Genomic DNA, 18,957 nt, shown 5'->3' with positions numbered 1-18,957 from the left:
CAGCTTCAAATCATGTTGTTAGCATATTAGCACGTACACATGATGCCACTGATCAATGATCAAATCGACATTCCTCTCGCCTCACCGAGAGTCGGACCTTTTTTTAAATGGATATCAGTTTCTTCTCTGTGTGTCAGCACAGAGGACCAGGATGTGTTTAGCCTAGCTTAGCACAAAGACTGGCATAAGGGGGAAACTGCTAGCCTAGCTCCGTCAGATCAGCTGCTTTCCTGTAATCAGCTCCGTGTAGCTGACAGCACAGCTCACGATGGTTGTTTGATTGTGTGAAGGGGTTCATTTGCATAATACATGACGATCTTTATGTCCGTTAGAATTTGGCACTCGGTTTCAGGCACTAGGTTAGTATTTGCTAGACTCCACCCTCTAAAATGAATGTTGAGGCTTCCCGTTTTATTCTCCGATGGTCTGTTTCCCCAGGAGGTTTTCGTGAACCTGGACCCCGTGGTGCTGGAGGTGCTGCAGGAAGCGCGGTGGATGACCAAACTGGGGGCGAGCGTGCCGAAGGTCATCGTAAAAATGAGCTGCAGAGAGGCAGAGATCAAAGCTCTGTCCAGGCGGTGAGAGCAGCGGATGTGTGATGTGGTTTGGTTTCACTGCACTGAACACAGATCAGCCCTTGTCGTGGTTCATGGTTTCTTTTTACTGGACTTCAAACACAATCAGGTCCAGTTCTTGATCTTCCTCGTTTGGCTTCTGTTGCCTTGACTCTCCAGGCTGCTGGAGTTGCTCCAGGACTACAGATCGGTGGTTTCCAGGATCCCCCCTTTCCTGTTCCCTCTGATGCGGCCCTTCATTGGCCGGGTGGAGGCAGCTCTCTCGCCTGGACTCACCACGCTGTCCTGGACTGCTCTCAACACTGACGCATGTAAGCAGGAATAGATGAATGAATGCAGATAATCAATAAACAGCAGTTTTATGGACATTAATGGCGTGAAGAAGCAGCCAGTAGTGATTCAGCTCCTCTCTCTGTCCTGCTCAGTCATACAGAGTGTGTATCTGGCTCTCAAAGACCTGGATCAGGTATCCAAAGTTGCCGCAGACCTGCTGGAGTGTCGCATCGGTCGGCTGCTTCAGGCCACGTCGTCCCGCTGTCTGCTGGTCCTGCCCGAGGACTCGCCTGTCTCACCTCAGGAGCTGCTGCTGCAGACGGAGCGCTCAGTCCAGGCGGCCGCTGTCACTCTGAGCTGGTAAAACCACGTTCACGCCGCAGACCCCCGAGTGAACGCTGCCGCTGCAGCAACACGCAGCAGGAGTGAGAGCAACGTTTCTAATGCGTGTGTGTGTGTCTGTGTTTGTGTGTGTGTGTGTGTGTGTCTGTGTGTGTTTGTGTGTGTCTGTGTGTCTGTTTGTGTGTGTGTCTGTGTGTTTGTGTGTGTCTGTGTGTGTGTCTGTGTGTTTGTGTGTGTGTGTGTGTGTGTCTGTCTGTGTGTGTGTTTGTGTGTGTCTGTGTGTCTGTTTGTGTGTGTGTGTCTGTGTGTGTGTTTGTGTTTGTGTGTGTCTCTGTGTGTTTGTGTGTGTGTGTGTCTGTGTGTCTGTTTGTGTGTGTGTGTCTGTGTCTGTGTTTGTGTGTGTGTCTGTTTGTGTGTGTGTGTCTGTGTGTGTGTTTGTGTTTGTGTGTGTCTGTGTGTGTGTCTCTGTGTGTCTGTGTGTCTGTGTGTCTGTGTGTGTGTGTGTGTCTGTTTGTGTTTGTGTGTGTTTGTGTGTGTCTGTGTGTGTGTGTGTGTGTGTGTGTTTGTGTGTGTGTGTGTGCAGGCAGAGTCAGCAGGTTGAGAAGTACACTTTTGAGCTGATTGAGGAGCTGAAGAGGAAGATGAAGATAACAGAGACTGTTAATCTGGAGGTGACACACACACACAGACAAACACACACACAAACAGACACACACACACACACACACAGACACACACACACAGCACTAGGCCAAAACTACACTTTAGTTTGTCTTTCATTAATTTTTCCATACTCTTTTCTCACCTCCTCTTCTTATTTCCTTATCTCCTCTCCTTATCTCCTCTCCTTCCTCCTCTCCTCCTCAGGGATCTTTCCAGTGTCTCCATCCAGACTCCAAACAGAAGACTCGCTGTCAGTCTTGTCTTCCTTGTCGTTTCTACAACCTGATTGGTCAGCTCTGTCATCGCAACACTGAGGCCCTGGTCAAAGGTCAGTCGTCTTTCCTTCCATGTCTCCTTCCCTTCCCCGCCTTCCTACCCTCCCTCCTCCTCAGACTGCCTTTCCTTCCTTTCTTGTTTTCCTTCTCTCTTTTCTCCTCAGTCTCAGCTCCGTTCATCCAACACTGATTTTTCCTTCTCTCAGCCACCAAATCCTCTCTGGAGGCCCTGAGGAGGAGACTTCATGTCCCCAAATACCAGCCGTCCTCCTCCTGCAGCAGCCAATCAGCTCCTCCTCTCTTCCAAGCCTCCATCCAGCTCGCCATCCCCAACATCGTCCTCAGCCCCAGCCTGGACGACATCCAGGTTCTTCTGTTGCTCATCTGCACTAATGTGTCACCAACTCGCCTCGACCTCTTCTCAGGTGTTTAGTTAAACCTGAAAAGGTGTGTTTTTTATGTGTGTGTGTGTGTGTGTGTGTGTGTGTGTGTGTGTGTTTCAGAGTACAGTCAACAAGCTGGTGAGTGTTGTGTTGTCCGCGACCAAAGACATCCCTCTGTGGACGTACTCTCACCTGCAGTACAAACAGCAGCAGGTATACTCGTCAGTCGTCTCATGCATCTCGCTCAGGAAACGCCTGCTGCCAAACAGCCAATCACATTCCAGTATTACTCTCCATACCAGGTGGAGCAGGCGGCGGGTCGGGACGCAGGGGACGACGTCCCGGTGAAGCCGCCGGTGCTGAGGCCTCTGGACCGACAGCTGGCCGAGCACAAAGACGTCACCAAGTCAGTCCAGCGGTCCAATCATGAATGAGATTTTTAAATACACGAGTTTCTCTGCTCTGTCATTGGCTGACTGCAAACCCTCGTCTTTTTTATTGTTTTCTATGATATTAGTAAAGACGACAGACAACGTGTCAAATAAAAGACTTCCTATATATACAAGGAAGAAATATTCTCTATATTTTTACAATAATCGTAATGATGCAGGTCTTGAAGTTGCTAGCAAAGAAAATACATAAAAAATGATTCTGCAGGTCATATCCAAAATATTACACTTAAAATATTAAATAAACCGCTGCATGTTAACCCAGATGAAACTGCTGCTTTAAAATGATCTGACTTGCTGTTGTCAGAGCAGAACCTGAGTGAAACCCCAGTGAAGCTAACAGCTAACAGCCTGAGCTGTGTTCCTGTGTTCAGGTTGGCGATCCAGCTCAGCTCCGTCGTGTCGTCTCTGAGAGCTCAGGCTGCCGACACTCTGAATGAACTCGCTCACTTCTCTACTCTGTGGATCCAGGTGTGTATGTGTGTGAGTGTGTGTGAGTTTGTGTGTGTGTGCAGCTGTTGTTGTTGTTGAGTCGGACTAACACTCGGGTGTGTTTAGGACCCAGAGGAGCAGGTTCAGGCCTTCCTGCAGTCCGACCCCTCGCTGACGGAGTTCAGCTCTCAGATCTCCTTCTACTCTGTGAGTCCACTTCTGTTCGTCGCTTCAAATTAAAATGAATATTATGACCAGGACGCGACCAAACACTCGCGGTTCTCTACCTGCGTGACGAGGTGTTTGGAAACTGCTCCACCTGACAGCAGGTGCGCCTGATCAGGGCTTTGTGGACTGTTCATGGTCACCAGACGGTGACCTCAGCAGGTCTTCACCAGTCAAACATGTTGAGTGGATTAAATGATGAAGCGATGAAAACCTGCAGAACACCGCTGCGAGCGTATTTCCTCTCATTACCCATGATGCCTTGCTCTCCGTGCAGATGCTGGAGGTGCAGATTTCGGAGCTCCCGGTGTTTCGTCTGGTGGGTTCGGTCCTCTTCGACACCGAGCGGCTGAAGCTGGCGCTCACTCAGGAGTGTCGCGTCTGGAAACGAGCCTTCGGCGCCGCGCTCAACCGCCGGGCGTCCGCCGACATGGACGACATTTTGTCATTCCTGGACGGGCTGACGAAGCGGCTGCAGCGGCCAATCACAGACCTGGAGGACGTCCGAGGGGCCATGGCAGCGCTCAGAGAGGTCAGCCGGCGTCTGATTGGCTGTTCTCTGTCAGACAGCACAAGTTCATTCATTAACAAACTGCACAGACAGAAAAGAGCATCTTTCCAGCAGTGAGACACTCGATCTTCATTCAGATTTATTTATATTTATCGAATGAAGGATTTTATATATGTGTGTGTATATGGTTCTAGTATAACTACTACTACAAGAGTACTACTGCGACTGTGCTGCTCTTTCTGTCCTTATCGTTTTTCTCTCTGTTTATAATCCATCCATTGCTGTTGGCTGTCTGAGGTTCGGGAGGCGGAGGTTCGCATCGACGCCACCATCGGCCCGGTGGAGGAATCCTTCGCTCTGCTCAACAAACACGAACTCCTCTTCAACGACGGGAACGCCGAGCGAGTGGACGGCCTGACGTACGGCTGGAAGAACCTCAGCGGCCTGGTGAGACGCAAGTTCGTGTTTTCACGACGGAGCGAACGCTGACGATCCTCCTCCGCGCTGCAGGAGCTCAGGATGGAGCTCTGATGAGTCCGCTGGCGTCAGCTGCACATTAACGCAGTCGATTACTTCAGTGAGGTTTATAAGTCAGGCTCTCTGATTTAATGTGGTGACAAAAACAGCTGCTCACACTCAGGCTTTGTGGACCTGAAGGTTTTGTACCCTCCTCTCATGGAGGCTCTTGTTAATTTTGAGCCCAACTTTTTTACCTTTTTGATGGTTTTATTTTCATTCTTAGCTTCTGTCGTCATTTCCTGTCAGGGGTCAAGGTAGAGTACAGGTGTGAGTGTGTTGTGGTTTCAGGTGGTGCAGAACCAGAACACTCTTGTGAAGATCCAGCCCAGCATGAAGGCAGACCTGCTGTCTGCAGTGCAGAGCTTCCAGAGCCACGTTCAGAGCTTCTGCGCCGAGTACAACCAGAGGTGCTGACACGTCAGGCTCGGGCAGTTATGATGGTGTTTCTGTGCAGGCCGTCGCGTTCTGTATCTGTCGTACTCGTGTGTTTTCAGGGGTCCGGGCGTGGAGGGCGTAGCTCCTGCTGAAGCCAGCGAGCGGCTGCAGAGTTTTCAGGCTGAGTTCGATCAGCTGTGGAGGAAATACACCGCCTGCTGCGGAGGAGAGGAGCTGTTTGGACTTCCTGTTAATGGTACGACTGATTGACTTCGCGTCGCTTTGTTCCTCCTGCTCGTCCTTCCTGATGAGCGCTGTCCTCCCTGCAGAGTATCCGGAGCTGCAGAGGATCAAGAGGGAGCTCTCCCTGCTGTCCAAACTCTACACTTTGTATAACTCTGTCACCGACAGCGTCGCCGGCTACTGCGACATCCTATGGGCCGACCTGAACATCGAGAAGATCAACACTGAGCTGCAGGACTTCCAGAACAGGTGCAGCGACATGCGATTCCAGATGAAATGAGATCACGACTGAGATCGTGCAGACAGCGAATTCAGATACATGTTTTTTATGTTGAGTAGTTAAAATATTCAGTTTGGTCACTGGTGGCTTGTTGCAGTTTTATGGCTCTTCTTCTGTGTTTTCAGGATTCGGAAGCTTCCGAAGGCGTTGAAGGAGTGGCAGGCCTTCAGAGATCTGAAGAAAACCATCGATGACTTCACTGAGACCTGCCCTCTGCTCTGCATGATGGCCAACAAGGTCTGCCTGCCTGTCTGCCTGCCTGCCTGTCTGCCTGCCTGCCTGCCTGCCTGCCTGCCTGTCTGCCTGTCTGCCTGCCTGCCTGCCTGCCTGCCTGCCTGCCTGTCTGTCTGCCTGCCTGCCTGCCTGCCTGTCTGCCTGTCTGCCTGCCTGCCTGTCTGCCTGTCTGTCTGCCTGCCTGCCTGCCTGTCTGCCTGCCTGCCTGCCTGCCTGCCTGCCTGCCTGTCTGTCTGTCTGTCTGTCTGTCTGTCTGCCTGCCTGCCTGTCTGTCTGTCTGTCTGTCTGTCTGCCTGCCTGCCTGCCTGCCTGTCTGTCTGTCTGCCTGCCTGCCTGCCTGCCTGCCTGCCTGCCTGCCTGTCTGCCTGCCTGTCTGCCTGTCTGTCTGTCTGTCTGTCTGTCAAACATCCTCTGAAAGGCAGAAGTCGCAGCTGTTTAATGAACTCCTGCTTCCCTCAGGCCATGCTGCCTCGACACTGGACTCGTCTCAGCGAGCTGACGGCTCACAGTTTCCAGGTGGAGTCAGAGAGTTTCTCCCTCAGAAACATCATGGAGGCTCCGCTGCTGAAGTACAAAGAAGACATCGAGGTGCTGATGCTAAGATAAGATAAAACTTTGTTTATCCCCAGTCGGGGAAATTTGGGCATTACAGCAGCAGGTGAAAGCAGCAGAGATAGAGAACATTCGGAAAAAACGAAAATACTAAATGAATAAGTAGATTATATATATGTACATATTATACAAGAAAAATGAAATTTGACTATAAAAGAAAAAAAATGTAGAAACAAAAATATAAAAAAATGTAAGCTGCCTTCAGATTAAAAATAATAATAAATAGTGTTACTACTGTTGCACAGAAGAATAAAATATAGAAAACAGTAAAAGATGTAATATTGCACGAAATGTGTGGACATGAGCGTAATTTGTCAAACAACATCAACACAGTCTGATGTTCACTGATGCTGCAGTTGAATAATCTGACAGCTGATGGTATGAAGGACCTGTGGTAGCGTTCCTTCTTACAGGGTGGATGCAGCAGTCTGTTACTGAAGGAGCTGCTGAGGGCCCCCACTGTGTCATGCAGGGGGTGGGAGGGGTTGTCATGATCGATGTTAGCTTTGCTAACATCCTCCTCTCACCTACATCCTCAGTGGTGTCCAGAGGACAGTCCAGGACAGAACCAGGTCTCCTGACCAGTCTGTTCAGTCTCTTTCTGTCCCTCTCAGAGCTTCCACAGCCCCAGCAGACCACTGAGTAAAAGACTGCAGATGCAACCACAGAGTCATAGAAAGTCCTCAGTAATGTCCTACAGACTCCAAAGGACCTCAGTCTTCTCAGCAGATGAAGACGATGTTGGTCCTTCCTGTACAGGACATCAGTGTTAGTGGACCAGTCCAGTTTATTGTTGACAATAAAATAAAAAAAGAAATAAAAACCCTGAAGGTGTTTCTATACAAACAAGTGATGTACAAATGTCAGCTGATCTGTTCATCCTGAATAGATCATATTTCACACAGTTTTCAAGACTTGAAACCAGGACTTCCTCCTGCTTCCATCTGTTCCTCAGTGATGATTCTGAACATTAAATACACCAAGACCTTCAAGTATAAATAGAGACGTTAGCTTGGCCTGGACATAGTTTGACAACAACCCTGAAATGTCGAGATGAACATTAAAAGTGTGAAATAATCTTTGGGACAGTTTGGGACACTTCTGTAGAAAGTAATCCAGAAAAGTGAGGAAGTACTATAAAAATCAAGAATAATCCAGCAAATTCTGCTATTTCCCTGAGAAACAGCCAATAATCCAGGAACTGTTGAGTAATTCTGAAAAGTCAGGAGTAGTTTGTGAAATTACTTATAAGATTAAAATAACTGCAAAATGTCAGACATGGTCATGAAACTCAAGAATAATTTAGAAAATTTGAAATAAAAAAAAACTGTTGTTGTGAATGACAGAAACAGAAACAATCATGATAAATTGTAATAACCCTGAAAAGTCTGAATGATATTTATAATACTCATTTTATAATATTTTTAGTAATCATGCAAATGAGATGATCCTGAAATATTAGTAATACAAACTATAATCCTGAAAAGTCAGATGTTTATTTTTATTCCACATGTTGGAAAAATGTTGAGTTTCTGGCTTGAAAACTTTGGAAATCCTGCCTGTCTGTGTTCCCGTGTGCATCAGGACGTTTGTATCAGCGCGGTGAAGGAGCGCGACATCGAGGCCAAGCTGAGGGACGTCATGGCCGAGTGGAGCAGCCAGACACTCGCCTTCGCCACCTTCAGGACCAGAGGAGAACTGCTGCTGAGAGGAGCCGACACGGCCGAGAAAATGTCCATGATGGAGGACAGCCTGATGGTGCTGACGTCACTGCTCAGCAACAGGTGGGGAGACCGAGACGAGAGCAAAGGGAGGATAGAAAGAAGGAGTCAGAGAGCAGGAGAGAAAGAAACAGTGAATTGAATAGAAGACAGGTTGTGGAACCGTCTGTGGTCCTTCCTCCTGCAGGTACAACGCTCCATTCAAGCCGTCCATCCAGCTGTGGGTCCAGAAACTCTCCAACACCTCCGAGATCATCGAGAAGTGGTTGTCGGTTCAGAACCTCTGGATCTACCTGGAGGCGGTGTTCGTGGGCGGAGACATCGCCAAGCAGCTGCCTCAGGTCACATGATCATCGTGTTACGTGCGCGGCTGTAACATTTTCTCTCACGTCGGGTCGGATTTAAAGTTTGTCTTTAACTCGTCCAGGAGGCCAAACGTTTCCAGAACATTGACAAGTCGTGGCAGAGGATCATGCAGCGAGCGCACGAGCTTCCCAACGTGGTGCAGTGCTGCGTGGGAGACGAGACGCTCGGCCAGGTGCTGCCCACGTGCCTCTGAGCAACGCTCACAATGCTCTGCCATTGATGTAGACGTGAGAATCCGGGCCTGAAACGCAGAGTCATTCTTGGTTCTTCTTCTTTTTGCCTCCTCCAGTTGCTCCCTCACCTCCTGGAGCAGTTGGAGCTCTGTCAGAAGTCTCTGTCCGGTTACCTGGAGAAGAAGCGTTTGGTCTTTCCTCGTTTTTTCTTCGTGTCTGATCCTGCTCTGCTGGAGATCCTGGGCCAAGCCTCGGACTCGCACACTATCCAGGTGACCCACGAGTGTACGGCTGATACTGAAACGCTGCTTCACAATTCCTTCTCTAGATTTCATTTTAATTTCGATGACTTTGCGGTGACCTGTCTGTCTGCCTGCCTGCCTGTCTGTCTTTTACCTTCTGTCCTGAATTGTTGTTTATCTTTGTTTGTCTCTGTCTCTCAGGCTCATCTGCTCAGTCTGTTTGACAACGTGAACAGAGTTGTTTTTAATGAGAAAATCTACGACCAGATCATCAGTTTTCAGTCTCAGGAAGGAGAAACTGTGGTGCTGAACCAACCCGTCCTGGCACAGGTGCACACAAAAGCTACCATTTACTTTCCATTGACCGCATTAATTCTCTTGGCCATTATCCTAACTTTAAAGTCCCTGTGTGAAGGATTTGCACATTTCCAATTTTGCTATTCTCGACTGGTAGTACCATATTGAAGAGGCTGTGGCCGACAGCAGTGCAGAGGTTCATCGTCACCCTGAAAACCTGCAGGGGAACATCAGAAATCCAGCCAGTGGTCCTTTGTAACAGCAGCAGCTGCCTTCCAGGACTAGATGTTACCTGGATGTGATCGTGACTGTGACGCTGCGTCGCTCTGTATCACAAAATAAATGAAAGCATGTGAACACACTAGCTGTGTGGAGCAGAGTTAAAACATGTTTACAGCCCTGCCATGTACACCTGTGCAGTGTTGTGGGGACGCTATCGTCAGGTGAAATCTGACAGTGAACCTTAAATCCAAACCTACGCTGTTGTTTTCTGTGGCTGGACTGCTGTTAACCCTTTGCATCAAGGATTAATAAAGTTTAAGAACCTCGATATCCTTCAACGCTTACTGGCTTAGCATTAATTTTCTCAAAATTCATGGAGGACAGCCTTTTGTGCCATCTATGCTTATTAATTCCTCTTCATGCATGCATCATGCATCATCAGTGACTCATGAAGGCTGCAGCTTTAACTCTAAGAATTGGCTCTTCCAGGGGAACGTGGAGGTGTGGTTAGGACAGTTGCTAGCGGGGGTAAGGCAGACCCTGCATGCTATCATTCGTCAGGCCTACCTGGCCATCAGCGACCCAGGTCTGAAGCTGCTGGACTTCCAGTCCGCGTTTCCAGCTCAGGTTGGCCTGCTTGGAATCCAGATGATCTGGACCAAAGACGCAGAAGATGCACTCGTCCTTAGCAAGTCTGACAAGAAGGTGCTTTTATTTTGAAAGTAGGAACTGAGGGTCATCATGTCTATCATTATTATGCAAATCCCCTCACTTTCCTCGATCTGATTGGCTTACAGATCATGCAGAAGACAAATCAGAAGTTCCTAGACCTCCTAAATGAGCTGATAGACGTGACGACCAGGGAGCTGAGCAGAAATGAGAGGACCAAGTACGAGACGCTCATTACCATCCACGTCCATCAGAGAGACATCTTCGACGAGCTGGTGGGTGGACAGAGGAAATGTAATAAATTAAAATGTGTTTTAATGTTGATCAAAGTTGTATTTTCTGGTATGTTGTATAATCTCCTTCAGGTGCGTCTCAACGTGCGATCTACGTCTGACTTTGAGTGGCAAAAACAGTCAAGGTTTTACTTCCTGGAGGAGGCGGACAGATGTGTCATCCAAATCACAGATGTGGAGTTCAGCTACTGTAACGAATACCTGGGCTGCACAGACAGACTGGTCATCACCCCGTTGACAGACAGGTACACACACCTGACACATGCACCAAGCTGCTGGATGGTAGGATCGTTCAGATCATGCATTCCTCACACCGAATATGTTAATACTGTTTTGAACATCTGTCCAGGTGTTACATAACTCTGTCCCAGGCTCTGGGGATGAGCATGGGCGGAGCGCCGGCCGGTCCGGCGGGAACAGGTAACACGGTACACGTCTCTAGTAACTGGAACTGGAATATTCTTGCATTGACTCTGTTGGATGCTCTAAATGTGTGCGTGTGTGTGTTTCCAGGTAAGACAGAGACCACTAAAGACATGGGCCGCTGTCTTGGGAAATATGTGGTGGTCTTCAACTGTTCTGACCAGATGGACTACAGAGGACTTGGACGCATCTACAAAGGTGTGTGTGATAACAGCAGCAGTGGGCAGGTAGTTACTGGAAACCTCCTGCTTCTGCTGGTGGATTCAGATCAACGGTTGTGTTCGATTTGGAACAATAGAAGAGAGTTTTCTCAGTGGAGAAGGTTGTGACTGACCTTGAAGGGATCCGTGACGTTCAATTCAGTTCAGAACTTGAGTGGACCAGCGGTCAGTTGGACTCAACCCCAAACCAACCAAAGTTAAATGACTGCCTAAAAATTCAGCTTGTGTTTCTCACATGTCTTTTCATCATGCACACAACCAAGACCTGTGCTGATAAACTGGAACAAAGGTACGTTAAAAGTTTGAATCCCAGTCCAGTTGAGGCTGGTCTTTGGTCTTCCAGATGATCTCTTGCTCCCACAAAAGTGTCAAGAACAAAATCCAGATCGATTCAGGACGTAGAATTGAGTAGAACATGTTTTACTGTCTAATGTTTATGGTTCTATGTGGTCATGAGGAACTTAGTGTATCCACAGATGTTCATATGGTCCATATCTTTGATGGTGGAAACAGTATCTGATGGATTGAAGGAGGAGATCCATGCACATTCAACACAGAACAGATCACGCCCAAATCAGTTCTTAAAGGCTGGATACCGAGACCAAAACCCATATTCCTTTTCAAATAAGACTTCTCTTGTTTTCTGCAGCTGTACATATTTGTCTCTAGCCCATCTTGCAAAGTGTCACCAGTTTATTGCTGTGTGTCTCTGCAGGTCTGGCCCAGTCTGGAGCCTGGGGCTGTTTTGATGAGTTTAACCGTATCGAGCTGCCAGTCCTGTCAGTCGCCGCCCAGCAGATCTACATCGTCCTGCAGTGTAAGAAGAACAAGAAGAAACAGTTCGTCTTCACGGATGGGGACGTGGTTGACATGGACCCTGAATTCGGCATCTTCCTCACCATGGTAACTGAACTCTGACCTGACAAAGCCGCTTGCATGAGTGGCCTGGGCAGCTAAAGTAGCTTTTAATACTGTTATTTATTCACAGAAAAATGACACAACCTGATTAAATGTACTGTCAATTGGCAGTTACATGTGGCATCTAGGCCTGTGGTAGCATTGTAGCAGTTAACAATAGCTAAAGCGGTGGTAGTATGATAGTATCTTAGCAGTTAGCATTGGCATCTAGCAGTTAACATTAACAGTATAGGTGAATCAAGCTGTATTGTCTTCTTCTGTTCCTCTTAGCAGGTAGCGGTTAGCATTTAGCATTGGCATTAGCTAAATGGTTCCATCGGAACTGTATTGTCTTCTTCTGTTCTTCTTAGTGGTTAGCATTAGCATTAGCTAAATGGTAGCATCGGTACTGGCCACTACCTGGAGCATCTCTGGGTCAGTTTAACGTGGCAGTGCTGTTTGGATTGTGTAGGAGCAGTGTGAACTGGCACTAGGGGGGGTGACTCTGGGACGCCGGAGTTCACCGCCTAGCCTCCTGGAGGTGTCGTTGGACTAAGTAGGCGAAACACTGTTGAAGGGAGGTTTCCACCTGATGACCCCCAGAGACGTGTTAGGAATCACTGCTCTTTGGCAGGTATAGAGGCAGATTAGAGCTCCAAGGTTCTTCACTGAAAATGAATCCTCTTTTAGAGCACAAGTATCTTGTGTTTAAATTAAATCAGAAAGTTTTAGAACCACGTTTGTAGTGATCAAACCAGAATTAATTGAAGGAACCTTTTTCAGCTGAATTGCCACACAATTATCTGTTCCCACTAGAGACGGGAAATTCTAGAACTACATCACCATGGATATAAGTCCATCTATTGAACTGATCTGCTGCAGAACCAGTCAGAGATTTCAAGAACCTCTCTATTTTTTAACCAGTCTGAGAGATTTAAAGCTAAATTTCAGTACCAGTCAGAGTTCTAGAACAGAACCACTGCAGAACCAGAGTTTGCTAACTGATCTGCCTCAGTACCATTAGAGAATTCTTGAACTGAACTACCAGAGGACTGATCTGAGAGTTCTAGAGCTGAACTTAGGCAGATCCATTGTGGTGGAAGGGATGTATCTCAGAACGAGTTCTTGAACTGAGCTGCTGAGATGGAGAGCTGATCCACCTTCGAACCAACCACAGAGTTCCAGACTTTACAAGTAGCTTCTCTGTCCTCCAGAACCCCGGATACGCCGGCCGTCAAGAGCTGCCAGAGAACCTGAAAATTCAGTTTCGCACAGTGGCCATGATGGTCCCAGACAGAGCCATCATCATGAGGGTCAAACTGGCCAGTGCAGGTTTCCGGGACAACCAGGTCCTCAGCAGGAAGTTCTACACCCTCTACAAACTGTGTGAGGAGCAGCTCTCCAAACAGGTCAGAGGTTAATGATCGTGATACTGCTGATCCTACAACCATGATGAAATCAATCTTCAGAAACATCTTTAAAGCTTCTCCCGATCATCTGCATCTCGACATTTGCCGGATTTCAAAAGGTATTTCTTACACGTTTGACTTGATGGTGTGTGATGAGTTCTGTGTTTGCACCAGGTCCATTATGATTTTGGTCTGAGGAACATCTTGTCGGTTTTGAGGACGCTGGGAGCTGTGAAGAGATCCAACCCGTCAGAGCCGGAGAAGACCGTGGTGATGAGGGTCCTGAGAGACATGAACCTCTCCAAACTGGTCTGTTTGCTTTGTAGTAACCTGAGAGAACGGTCATGTAGTATAACTGTACATATGTGACACACACACCTGGTTACCTGGTCACATGATCATGCTGGGAAATACACATTTATCATGGTGGCAGGTGGAGAAGGCAGTTACTCACAAAACTGTATCAATATGTTTCAATAATACTTTAGGTTTCCGGCTTATTTGAGCAACTGAAATAGTATTTTTCACTAATTATACTGCATCGCTGTACAGCAGTAACACAGATCCTGTCTGTGTCTGTGTAGGTTGATGAGGACGAGCCTCTGTTCATGAGTCTGATCAATGATCTGTTTCCTGGTATAGGTAGGTTTCTGTCTCTCAACACATACCGCACTAACACAGCCATCACAAACAGCTGGAGTTTAACCACGGAGCGATGCTTTGCTCTGTAGCTGACGTTCATATCAAAGTACTTTTCAGTTCTTTTCTGTGTCTTTGTTTCATATGATTAGTTTTCTAAACATTCGTTTTATTTCCCTTCTCCTCTGTAGTTCTGGACAAAGCCGGGTATCCAGACTTGGAGTCGTCCATCTTCAGTCAGGCTCAGCAGGCCGGTCTGATCCCTCATCCTCCCTGGATCCTCAAACTGGTTCAGCTCTACGAGACGCAGAGAGTCCGACATGGTACAGATCAGCACAGAACATGAATAATGAGCATCCTGGTGATGTGTCTGTCCTGACGGTCAGACAGAGGTGGAGCTGTACCGTGGCTGCCTCCTCCTGCCCTCGCCGCTCCTCCCTGCTCCTCCCTGCTCCTCCCTGCTCCTCTGTCCTCCAGACTGTCAGCTAGAGGTCTGAGGGTGTTCACATCACTTAAATTTGTCTCTGAGGAGAAGAGGAGGGAGGAGGCTCCTGGAGGATCACAGGAGTAGCCTGTGATTGGTCAGAGTGGGGCTGCTGTGGAAACAGCTGTACTGTAATACTGATATAATTCTGTAAATTAGACAAACTGCTTGTGAAAACAGGAATAACGGCACAGACGACGGATCTGCTGTTGTTCATGTTTACTGACAAAATAAAATATTGTGTTTGTGTAGAATCTGAATCACGAACCAGTCGTAAAAACACTCTTCATGTTCGTTTCTTCTTGCTGAAAGCAGATGATGTATTGAGGGTTGACGACATTATTTCAAGGAATTCCTCAACTGCATAAGAACAAAATGACTCGACTGCAGTAACTGTCAGAACTTTATTTTCTGAAAAAGAATTATGAAATTCATGATGGCGAGAGAAATTAAAGTACTGGAAGTGGCCCAGTGTGTAAATGTTCAGCTCCAGAGGAAATGCTGCAGACGTGATGTCCTCAGTGTGGAGATGAGTTCAGCTGTCGTGTGCTCACGCAGGTATGATGACGTTGGGTCCCAGCGGCGCCGGGAAGACGGCCTGCATCCACACACTGATGAAGGCCATGTCGGAGTGCGGCTCCCCCCACCGGGAGATGAGGATGAACCCCAAAGCCATCACGGCCTCGCAGATGTTCGGCACGCTGGACGTCACCACCAACGACTGGACGGACGGCGTCTTTTCTACCCTGTGGAGGAAAACTCTGAAGGCCAAGAAGGTTGGTGGATATTTCAGCGCTGATGAATGAGTGCATGAATGCAAAGCCGTCTTTCAAAAAATGCCTCGAGTGCGTTAAAAAACCGGTGTGTACTGTGTGTGTGTGTGTCAGGGGGAATACATCTGGATCGTGCTGGACGGTCCGGTTGACGCCATCTGGATCGAGAACCTGAACTCAGTTCTGGATGACAACAAAACCCTGACGCTGGCAAATGGAGATCGAATCCCGATGGCGCCCTGCTGCAAGGTGACATCACAGCATCCATCCATCCATCCGTCCTCATGTTTCAGTGTGCAGGGTTATGTTGTTTGAATCAGGAACAGCAGCTGTCAGCCAATCAGAGACCAGCAGCAGTGTGATGCAGACTAAAACTGAATCGCGTAGAAGATCTAAAGTGACGTCATCTGCCTCCAGATTGTCTTCGAGCCCCACAACATCGACAACGCCTCCCCAGCCACGGTGTCCAGGAACGGGATGGTGTTCATGAGCTCGTCGGTGCTCGGCTGGAGCGCCATCCTGCAGCCGTGGTTACTGAAGCTACCTGAGCAGCAGGCCGACGCCCTGAAACTGTGCTTCAGCTGCTGCTACCAGGTGAGCAGGAAACTGCACATCCATCAGTCTGAGGGTGACTTTCAGTCCCTCCAGGCAGCCGTTCATCTTATATCTTAGCTTCCCTGTTTTTATGCTAATATTGTGCAGGATTACTGAGCAGGGACAGGATTTACATTCTCTCCATCTCATGTATTTTCTGCTCCTCTTGCAGGACTTATTGGACTTCGTCTCCACTGCTGCGTCTCCTAAGATGCAGGTGTTGGATTGTATGTACATCAGACAGACTGTCGACCTGCTGCAGGTACGACACAGAAGGAAAACGCAGCGTTCTCTTATGATTGTCGTTGTTCTCTGACCGGCCGCTCAGTGGTGATGCTTTCAGGTCACAGGTCAGTGTGTGTGTTTTTCACGTTGCGTGTTTCAGGGTTTGCTGCCGGCGGCGGAGGAGAAACAGGGCAGCCATGTTGACGTGGGTCGACTGTTTGTGTTTGCGGTGATGTGGTCGCTCGGAGCATTGCTGGAGCCGGACGACAGAGCCAAGATGGAGGTCTTCCTAAAGGTGTGTGTGTGTGTGCTTTTTACTCAACTACATTTATTTCACAGTTACTATTTAACGCTCAGATGAGGATTTGATATTAACAGCATATGAATGTTTTGTAATATGATGTATTTTTAGAGATTTTACTTGTAATGGAGTATTTTTTATAGTGTTCTGCCCTCACTGCTGTGCAGACAGATAACTCTCTGACAAATCGGCCGGTACCGGAAGTAAGGGATGCCGTCAAGCTGAAGAAGGAGTCCTATCGAGCCTGGTTGGTTCGTGGGACTCCTGAGGCAGCTGACAGGTACCGGCACAGTTGTGGAAGCAAAAACTCGGATATGGGAAAAGTTCGGGGAGGCCATGGAGGAGGATTATCGGTCGGCCTCAAGCATATTCCTCCGCAGGGTGGCGGGGCGCTCCCTTAGAGATAGGGACGTCACGCCCCTCCACGTCATGCCTCCTGGACGCCTTCCTGGGAGGGTGTTCCGGGCATGTCCCACCGGGAAGAGGCTCCGGGGAAGACCCAGGACACGCTGGAGAGACTATGTCACTTGGCTGGCTTGGGAACGCCTTGGGGTCCTCCGGGAAGAGCTGGAGGAAGTGTTTGGGGAGAGGGAAGTCTGGGCATCCCTGCTTAGACTGCTGCCCCCGCGACCCGGCCCTGGATAAGCGGAAGACAATGGATGGATGGATGGAAATCGACCGGTGTATTGTCTTCTTCAACGAGACGTTACCTTTAATTAACACCAGAGTAAAACTGGAAGAAAACAACAAAACAACAGATACGAATAATGAATTTCCTCAACAACTTAAGAGCTCAGTGATGCATTGCTAACTGTTCATACAAAGTGAACATAACAGACGCCGCCCATACTAGCATTAGGCCTATGAACAAGTGCTGCTCAATGAGCGCTGTATAACATGTTTAGATGACAGAATATAAATGCTCAATTACCACAATCACTACATAATAAACTGCCAAACTGCTCACTGAAATGATCAGATAGTTAGAAAAAGAACGAAAGTGATGTACATTCCAAAGCCACATACAGTAAGGCCATATCACCGAAACAATGGTTCATTAATTCTAACCCTTTAAATTACTCAAACACAAAATTGACCCTCAACACACCTTCTAAGACATGTTAATTACTGTAAATACTCACTAGCAGTACTTTCTGACTTGAGTCATTCTGATTGGCTGTTGTAACCTGGGCAAATGAACACACAGGCGGTATATCACCACCTGGTGGCAGAACTAAGAAACAGCACTACACTGGCAGAACTTATCTCTGCCAGCAGAGTGTGCTCTTGTGACTAAAATAAATGATCTGAATTCTTCTTCCATCTCTGCCTGATTGAAAACATTTTTCTAAATCTGTGACAGGTTAAAAATCAGTCTTCCTCCGTTCCATCACTTGGTCATTTAATATTTCTTTACACCCCTTGGATATAGTCAGTTGTTCTTGGTGGACCACAGAGCGCCATCTAGTGGGCCGCGGCAGGCAGGGGTGCTGCCGAATGGTTAGATTAGTATTGTTATTATTTTGTGATTTACAGATCTGACTATTTTTATGTCTAAACATGCTTAATAATTCACATGAATAAAAACTGCTCTGCTGCTGCGACGCACTGACTCAGTATGAAATGAAAAAGTCATGTGTGAGACGACCCTAGACCAGTACCAGCAGCAAAGTGTGAGGCTGAGCAGAATATTGATTTTTTTTTTCAACAATCAGAAGTGGATCTTGAGTTACGAGAGGTTTAGATCCAGGTATCCTCTAGGGGCCTCTAACAAGTCCTGTTTGTTGTTCATTGTATTTGAAGCGCCACAGCTTGTCTCTGGACCTGCCGCACACTCAGGATGACCAGACCATCTTTGAGTTCACCGTCAACGAGCAGGGACAGTGGGAGCACTGGTCCAACAAGGTCTGTGAACCCTGACCCGTCATAACTAAATTTTTCGCTCCGGACCTTTAAGTTCTGGTGTTTGGATTAAACTCTACATTAAAAGAACAAAGTCGACATGATATGTTCCTTCTGTATTTATTGTCACGATGCAGGTGCCAGACTACGTCTACCCCAAAGACTACATCCCAGACTACTCGTCCATCCTGGTTCCCAACGTGGACAACGTGAGGACGGACTTCCTGATGCAGACCATCGTGAAGCAGAAGAAGGCTGTGCTGCTAATCGGAGAGCAGGGAACCGCCAAGACCGTCATGATTAAAGTGAGACACGGAGGCGTTTTACATTCATCTGAAGAGGAAGGTTAACCCTCCTCAGCATTCAGCAGGGCACTTTGGCCTTAGCCTCAGTGCTAATGCTAATGCTACGTGTTTCTCTCCGCCCTCCCCCGCAGGGCTACACCAGTAAGCTCGACCCGGAGCTCCACCTCAGTAAGACGCTGAACTTCTCGTCAGCCACGCTGCCCAGCATGTTCCAGAGAACCATCGAGAGCTACATCGACAAACGAATGGGCGCCACCTACGGGCCGCCGGCCGGGCGCAAGATGACCGTCTTCATAGACGACATCAACATGCCCGTCATCAACGAGTGGGGAGACCAGGTCGGCTTCAAGCTCTCCACGAACTTCTGCTTCTTCTCTTTACAGAAATATAATATATTACATAATGCAATA

General features: G+C 48.0%; 1 protein-coding gene across 1 annotated transcript in view; it reads left to right on the top strand.

Annotated features, from left to right (window-relative positions):
- Window positions 1–18,957, top strand: part of dnah5l (dynein, axonemal, heavy chain 5 like) — a 51,841-nt gene that overhangs the window by 11,285 nt on the left and 21,599 nt on the right. The window contains exons 20-59 of the mRNA XM_041961910.1: window positions 439–578; window positions 735–886; window positions 1,001–1,208; window positions 1,774–1,861; window positions 2,058–2,181; window positions 2,335–2,495; window positions 2,632–2,724; window positions 2,814–2,917; window positions 3,335–3,431; window positions 3,519–3,599; window positions 3,895–4,149; window positions 4,426–4,575; window positions 4,936–5,054; window positions 5,142–5,278; window positions 5,352–5,514; window positions 5,671–5,782; window positions 6,239–6,367; window positions 7,976–8,175; window positions 8,300–8,453; window positions 8,540–8,650; window positions 8,768–8,923; window positions 9,095–9,223; window positions 9,902–10,117; window positions 10,210–10,356; window positions 10,447–10,619; window positions 10,724–10,794; window positions 10,888–10,995; window positions 11,734–11,921; window positions 13,130–13,324; window positions 13,499–13,633; window positions 13,909–13,966; window positions 14,155–14,286; window positions 15,006–15,223; window positions 15,335–15,469; window positions 15,638–15,814; window positions 15,987–16,076; window positions 16,200–16,334; window positions 18,144–18,245; window positions 18,380–18,547; window positions 18,679–18,885. Coding sequence (XP_041817844.1) covers window positions 439–578; window positions 735–886; window positions 1,001–1,208; window positions 1,774–1,861; window positions 2,058–2,181; window positions 2,335–2,495; window positions 2,632–2,724; window positions 2,814–2,917; window positions 3,335–3,431; window positions 3,519–3,599; window positions 3,895–4,149; window positions 4,426–4,575; window positions 4,936–5,054; window positions 5,142–5,278; window positions 5,352–5,514; window positions 5,671–5,782; window positions 6,239–6,367; window positions 7,976–8,175; window positions 8,300–8,453; window positions 8,540–8,650; window positions 8,768–8,923; window positions 9,095–9,223; window positions 9,902–10,117; window positions 10,210–10,356; window positions 10,447–10,619; window positions 10,724–10,794; window positions 10,888–10,995; window positions 11,734–11,921; window positions 13,130–13,324; window positions 13,499–13,633; window positions 13,909–13,966; window positions 14,155–14,286; window positions 15,006–15,223; window positions 15,335–15,469; window positions 15,638–15,814; window positions 15,987–16,076; window positions 16,200–16,334; window positions 18,144–18,245; window positions 18,380–18,547; window positions 18,679–18,885 — 5,718 coding nt within the window. The remainder of the gene's footprint in view (window positions 1–438; window positions 579–734; window positions 887–1,000; window positions 1,209–1,773; window positions 1,862–2,057; window positions 2,182–2,334; window positions 2,496–2,631; window positions 2,725–2,813; window positions 2,918–3,334; window positions 3,432–3,518; window positions 3,600–3,894; window positions 4,150–4,425; window positions 4,576–4,935; window positions 5,055–5,141; window positions 5,279–5,351; window positions 5,515–5,670; window positions 5,783–6,238; window positions 6,368–7,975; window positions 8,176–8,299; window positions 8,454–8,539; window positions 8,651–8,767; window positions 8,924–9,094; window positions 9,224–9,901; window positions 10,118–10,209; window positions 10,357–10,446; window positions 10,620–10,723; window positions 10,795–10,887; window positions 10,996–11,733; window positions 11,922–13,129; window positions 13,325–13,498; window positions 13,634–13,908; window positions 13,967–14,154; window positions 14,287–15,005; window positions 15,224–15,334; window positions 15,470–15,637; window positions 15,815–15,986; window positions 16,077–16,199; window positions 16,335–18,143; window positions 18,246–18,379; window positions 18,548–18,678; window positions 18,886–18,957) is intronic.

Source organism: Chelmon rostratus, chromosome 20 (assembly GCF_017976325.1).
Source record: "Chelmon rostratus isolate fCheRos1 chromosome 20, fCheRos1.pri, whole genome shotgun sequence".
Taxonomy (NCBI): domain Eukaryota; kingdom Metazoa; phylum Chordata; class Actinopteri; order Chaetodontiformes; family Chaetodontidae; genus Chelmon; species Chelmon rostratus.
This window is presented reverse-complemented; position numbering and strand designations above follow the sequence as displayed.